Raw genomic sequence first — 7,448 nt, forward strand, 5'->3', positions numbered from 1 at the left:
GGTAGCAAAGTCGATTCATGCTATTTTCTTCAAGATATATGGAATTAGTTCCACATTTAGAGATCACTTAACTTTGGAATTGAGGTTTTGGTCTACTATGTTCAACTTTGCTTGATCTGTATCTATGGACGATTTGGTTGTTGTCTTGCTTTAGTTTTTCTTCGATCGTAGGTTATTTATAATTTTTACTTTTCCCTTGATGTCCTCGAATTATATTTTGGTGTAGATTTGTTGGTTTTTTGTTCCATCTTTTTGTGAAGAATTCGATATGTTTAACATATATTTCTTGAAGATGTTTTCTGCAAGCTGCACATTTCATCTAATGATTGTATTATCGAATGTTGGGTGAATGTTTCTGTTACGAGTACTATTTAAGGCCCGGATTATCAACCTTTTCAAAGTGAAAGTTTGAAGAATCTTAACGGATACGGATAATCAGTGTGTTTTTAATTCAAACATTATGTGATCTAGGACTCTAGGAGGAAAAAAAAAATGAAATTTCATATATTCCAGTACTAGTTGTTTGGGCTTCAGCCGCATTACAAACCCTAAAATAGACCAAGAACTTCAGATGAGCCAAAACAAACGGGCCCAAGACTAGTCCACAAACAAAGCCCAAAAAGTTAGTAAAAAACATGAAAATACAAACAACTCATTATACACAACGTTTTTTAAGACCAAAAGGCGACCACCATGCCAGAACTTTCTCCTAGTTTTAAGTTTCAATTTGACGAGCATGTTATCTGCGCAATGCGGCGGCGGCGGTGGTAGGGAAGGCGGTCTAATGGTGTCGGTGATGGTACTATTGATGGTGGTGGCGGTGTCAAGTGGTGTAGGTTGATGTAATTGTGATAGTAAAAATTTTTATAAGATAAAGACTTAAAGTTTTAATTATTATAATAAAAGTTTAGAGTGTAAATTATAATTTATTCAGGGCAAAACATAAAAAGTCAAGGATAATTCTGATAATTCAAAGATAAAATTAACTAAAATAAAAAAAATGCTATTTTTTTTATAAGGGAGTAAAGATAAAGACTAGTCTCGGGGTTGAAAAGGAACCATGTAGCCAAAATTATGCTCATTTTAGCGAAACCCCTTTATTCATAGGATCTTGGGCCTCCAAAAACAAAAATACCCGTTTCTTCATGCTTGGGTCAGCATAATCATCTTTTCTTTCAAGACTATTGGCCTATAAGTCTTTCAAGCAGGATGGAGATTTCCTAAAATTAAGGGGTAAAGTTAAAAGAATCTTGACCTTTGGATTGAAATCAAAGGTCAAGATTCAAAGATCTTATTTGAATCTTGACCCTTGATTTTAATTCAAGGGTTGAGATTAACAACTTTAATCTGGAATCCCCATCCTTTCAAGTAAGGTCATAGCACAACTTCTTGCTAATAGACTTGATAGGAATATAAGATGATTTCATTGGTTTGTATTTTTGTAAGTGAGGCCCTAATCGGTAATGGCGAATCATTACTTGGGCCTTACAGAAGATTTACGAAATTAAAAGCTAGCTTTTAAAAGTCATTCAACTGTTTAAAGTGGAATTTCTAAATGTGTACGCCTTGGTTAAAATTTTAAAATGGAGAGGGTGGATATAGCCATATAGGGGTGTTTAGAAACTGAGCCGGAGACAGGGGGCTAGGGGGTGTCAAGCCTACTCCAATAGGCACAAATTCAACGAATTTTATATAGTACGATCGAAGATTTTTCAGAATTTATATAGTATAGTCCCTCCAATTATTCAAAAAATCCATATCTCGGCTCCACCACTCTCTAGAAACATATTTGGTTCCATTTAGCTCACGGCTCTACCACGTAATGTCCATTCTTGTAGTAAAGCCTTGAAAGGGAAACTAGAGAAATGGAACTAAAAGTCTCACTTGTTATCGAGTATGAGATAATAATTTATAACAAGTTTATTTTAAACCAGATTAAAGTTAAGCTAATTTTTTTTAACAACAATGGTGATTGGACTCAACGGCATGCCTCTTCATCGTCTGGTAGAGATCAACCAAAAGTAACTTAAAAATTCATTTTTCTTCTTCGCATCGTATTTTAATGTTTTACATTTATAATATCTAAAAAGATGTTAATTCAAGAGGGTAAACTTTAATCATTGAGGACAAACCGTCATCTATATCCATGTCAATTTTTATTTACTTCATCCATATCCATAAAATGTGGACCGAGTTAGACCGATATCCAAATAATTAGAGAGTTTTTTCTAAAACTGGCATAGTGACTAAACTTATACCAAATTAGCTAGTATAGTTTAAACAATATTTACCATTATGGGCTAAAATATGACAATTATATATTTTAGATTAAAAAAATTTAAAAATCCCTAACTCCATACTCAGATACCCCATCCCTTCAATCCTGTGTCAGCCAATCACAACAAAGAGAGATTAACGACTTAAACTCATTTCCATTTCTCTTGATCTCTTCATCCATTCATTAGATACAACTTTAAATTCAAATAATCAAATAAAAATACTTGCATCAGGTGAGGGAATTTATCAACTCATTGATTATAGGTGCAAGAAATCCGTTGCATGATATGAAATTAACACCAAGGCATTTAAGTTCGATAGAGTTTAAATTAGCACTTCTCTAAAACCTTTGATATTATAAGTATATTAACTAGAAGTTACATGTAATTGTTGACAAGACAACCAGATTAAAATAAGTAATGAATGTGAAGCTGTATATAACGAAAAAACCAACATTATGATGTTTAATTAGGTTTCAATCCGGCCATAATGGTAAATATTTTTATTTTTAAAATTATATTAACTTGATAAATAAGTTTTTATTCCACTACAATTGTTTGGAAAGAAAAAAAAAAAAAAAAACTCTAGATATTCGTTATCGTCGCTACTTTCAAGTGATAGAGATTTAATCACATTGTTGAAGAAATAAAAAAAAAAAAAATGTACGTTGAATTTTAGTAATGAAACACCATTGGGCCTAGTGTTTTCACTTTTGAGGTTTTAGTTCATCTTTTATTACTCCAATTCCAATGAAGAAGGGAAAAAAAATGCTAATCTAAAGCTATAGGCTCGATCGTCTTATCAAGTGCCAATACACGATCCACAAAAGTTTTAATTTGTTTAGGTTAGGTCCAAATTACTTGACATAAAGGAAGACAAATCAACAATACCCTTTCTTGATGTCATCATGTGAAAGGTCAAAATGAAATACGATTACAAAAGCATATGGGGCAATGATCCGTGCTCTAAGTATTACAAGACAAAACTTTCCTTTTGACCCATAAAGTTTATTGAATATACGTATTGAGCCCTCAATTAATATGTGAGAGTAGTAACGCTCATATATTAGGTGCTGCTGAGTTCCTATACTTTTCCCGAAAGGTATAAGATCTTTAATTGTTTGGTGTTTAGTGGCACAAAATAGAATGGAATAGTAGACGTGGAAGAAGACATTCGACTCTTTGATTCCAAAGTTCTTGATACCGTTTATTATACAAATGAGTTATGCCTTAAAATGGAAGAAACTAATAGAGAGTTGTCTAAAATTAGCTATTGGGTCCATTTTAGAAGATGGGTCGACTACGTTGACCATATGTTTCTTGTTGGAACCATATTTATACCAATATTTTCCTCTTTCTCTTAAAATAGTAATAAAAAAGGAAAATGAACTTAGTTAAAGTAATCTAAAAATAAACTTAAGTATATAATAGTGACGCTTGTCCTAAATTTATACCTAAATAAGAATATACTATAAGTAAAAACTTTCATGTTATAACCTACTTAAAAAGATTATTCTATTCCTTTTTCAAATTAGAATTTACAAGTAAAAACTTTTGGAAAATACTAAATGAATTCCTTAGGTTTCACTTAACGTAAATAAAAAGGTTGCACGTTTCCATATCAAAAGCTCACCCCCTGATTTTTATAGTAAGTGTACAACTATTTAATGCACATTAACGAAAGCCCTTAAGGCTTCGTTTAGCAAAACCCAAAACTTTTTTTTTTTTTTTATCTCCGTTCTCTTGTTAATATCAACTTCAACAACAATCATGTTTTTCTTTCTTTCACAATTACTCAGTATAATTCATAATTTGTACTTTTTTACATTGCTTATGATCATCTAAAACCATAATGAACATTAAAGTTGATGTACTTGAAATATTTTTCATGCAATTCACTTTCCAAACGTATTGTTTATCGGAATAGCGTTATTGTCTAAATTAATAGCACTTGATCATAGAGGCCTTTGTAACCACAAAGTAAAAAATTTAATTATCTATAATATAACATATAAAGTATACAAAATATTAGCTCAAAAAATATGCTTGAAACTTGAATATAAATAAAAGAGAAATCGGAGATTGTTGTGTGAAACAGGGACGAAACTCTTACCGAGCATATCTAAAAGTTAATTCCATTATTAAAGGAAAAACTTAATCTCAGAAAGTTATTAGAATATTATTATTGTTTTATTATTATTTTATATATTATATAATTAAAAAAAAAAAAACTCAAACATGAGTAAATGAAATTATGTCAGTACGATAGGAAAGAGAAGACTATAGTTTTTACTTTAAACAGCAATAATTTAAATAAGGTAATAAGGTATAATATAAATTACGTACATTATAAGGATTTCTGTAGTTTAGAGTAAGATTTTAGATAGGTATCATTATGTTAAGGTAAGTGATATGGGTATATGGGTATCGTTTTTTTAGATTGATATATCAGTGTATTACTGGCTTGTACAGTTAGTTATACTATTTGTACATTATGGTATATCCATAAAAAATGATGGTACAAATTTCAGTTCCTTATGTTAATGGTTAGGCCAATATTTAGGTTTTTTAATGTGGGGTCTAAAAAGAACCACATGACAACATGTAATTGGATTTTGACATTCCTTACTATTATGAGTTGGTAGTAAGTAAGGGGTAAGGGTGTAGAGCCGAAATTGGAATATCGGCAAGTTTTTCAGCCAATAAAAGCGCGCCATGTGGCTATGAAAAATTTTACCAAAAATTTGCTAATGTTTGCTAAATTTATAGGGAATAGTTGTCGATTGGTTTCATGGGTTTAAACACAAAAAAAAAAAAGTGGGTCCCTTGTTTTTGTGAAAAAAAAACTTGCCAAAAAGTAGTCACAATCGCCTAAAATTAGGCGATCCAACTTGCCGATTGATTTGCTAAAACTTGCCGATGCACAAGCTATAATCTTACCAATGAGCCGATGCTATCCGCTCCAACTTTCAGATAAAATAAGCTGACTACACCCTTGCCCTTAATTATTAACAAATATGATATATTATTTTGTAGGTGTCCATAACTAGATATAAAAGCTTAAATTTGATTATTTGAGTAATTTTCAAGTAAAGAACTAATTTTGAAATTATGTAAATCTATAAATGTAAAGGTGAAGTATTATAGAGTATTATAATTTTTTTCAAGTGAACAACTAAAAGCAACAACAAAAAATACAAAGATCCATCCATCACCCAGGCCAGATATGTCACAACCAACATGGTGTTCTTTATGACATCATAATCGTTGTTAATCACACAAAAATACTAATATGGTTGGGAGGATAATGTGAAATATAGTGTTCCAAAGTATAAGTTCATACCTTGCTTAAATATGTTAAATTCTTGTATTTATGTATAAAGTACTTATGTTATATGTTGAGGTTAAACACAGGGTTAACTATGTATGACTAAGGAAGCTAAAGTACTTTTCCTGGGAGAATAAGAAGTGCAAGGAGCTAGAAGACATTCAAGAACATACAAGGATTGAAGATGTATTTTATAGGCACTATATAAACGAGCCTTTAAGATAATTAGGAAGCAGCTTTCCCATTCATTTTATATATCAGCATCATCTCATTCTCTCTGTATCTATATTCATACATGTATATGTATATATCTCTTCGATATATATTCTGGTTTATAATCATCTCTTGGATGATATTTTGATTATTATTCTGTAATAATAACTCTTAATAAACTTTACAAAATACTTCATAATAACTCTTCTCTTATTGTGATTGGTGATTTGTGTAAGTTTCTTCTTTGATTGATAAATTCTCACATGGTATCAAAGCCGACACCGTTGATCGGTGTTTATTGATTCTGTTCTTGTCATATTTCTTTCAGATCTAGGGCGTATTCCGTTGTGGAACCCTAGTTTTCTGATTTCAGGGGTTCTGGTTCGATTATTGTTAGGGTTTCTTCTGGAAAAATATATATTGTTCTTCCGCTGCATTTCTACGTTCTTTCTCTAATTGTTTCCTTGACTAAGTGAATCAAGGTTCAAATTAGGGTTTTCTGTTCATCTTTCCAGATCCTGATTTTTTTTTCTTGACTAAGTGAATCAAGGAAAAAGTTAGGGTTCCTCTACCGTCAGCTTAAAGCACTGTATTGTATTCTTTTCTCTTTAATCTCCTATATATTTGTGTGTATCTACTTGTGTTTTCTTCTCAATCAAAAACTTTATTATATATATATATATATATATTACTGTTTTCTATCTTTAATCTCGTAAAAACACTCGTGTTAATTGTTAATACTTGACCTGCCTTCATTGAGAGGTTAGAAATCCTGTCACTTCACGTTTGTGAGGTTAAGATCTATTTTCATACTATTTTTCTGATTGAGACGAAGATATTTGTAGTATTCTTTGTGTTCTGTGATCTGTGTTTACTTGTTATCTGTTTTTTAATCTGTTTGTTATTCTACTTGCTATTGTGCTAGTTTTATTATTTGTGTGATTGCCTTCTTGGTGTTTATTCTGTTCTTTATTTGATTACTTGGTATTATCCGTGTTTTTAATTTGATTACTATAATGGTGAATACTCCACCTGGTTCTGTTCATGGTCACACTCCACCTCATTCAGTGCATAATGAAGAACCTGATAATGAAACTAATGTTGAGTTTACTAAAATCTGTAAATTGGATTTTGGTGATCCTTTATATTTGCATGCTAGTGACACTGTGAATACACCTTTGATTAGCTTCAAATTACTAGGAATTGATAATTACAAGGTTTGGTCATGTGCTATGGAACTTGCTTTACAAACTAAGAATAAAATTGGTTTTATAATTGGTACTTGTTTGAAATTTGTTGATAATCTTGTACTTGCTAGTCAATGGGATAGGTGTAATGCTGTTGTATTGAATTGGATTCTTGGATGTGTGTCACAGGAATTATACTTAGGTCAAATTTTTTCAAAAAATGCTACTAATGTTTGGCAAGAACTTAAAGATACTTATGATAAAATTGATGGTTCTGTTATCTTCAATCTGCATCACAAAATTAATTCTCTTACTCAGAATGGTTCTTCTCTGTCTGAATATTACCATAATTTGACATCTTTGTGGAAACAGTATGATTCGATGGTTACCTTGCCTATGTGTATTTGTGCTGCTGCAACTACTGTGAAAAGTCATAATTTCTGA

General features: G+C 31.1%; 1 protein-coding gene across 1 annotated transcript; it reads left to right on the forward strand.

Moving 5' to 3' along the window:
- Positions 1-6,833: 6,833 nt before the first annotated feature.
- LOC122591418 lies at positions 6,834-7,448 on the forward strand. Its single transcript, XM_043763689.1, has one exon. It carries the CDS (start codon positions 6,834-6,836, stop codon positions 7,446-7,448), a length of 615 nt encoding a protein of 204 aa, XP_043619624.1.

The sequence above is a fragment of the Erigeron canadensis genome, chromosome 3, assembly GCF_010389155.1.
Source record: "Erigeron canadensis isolate Cc75 chromosome 3, C_canadensis_v1, whole genome shotgun sequence".
Lineage (NCBI taxonomy): Eukaryota > Viridiplantae > Streptophyta > Magnoliopsida > Asterales > Asteraceae > Erigeron > Erigeron canadensis.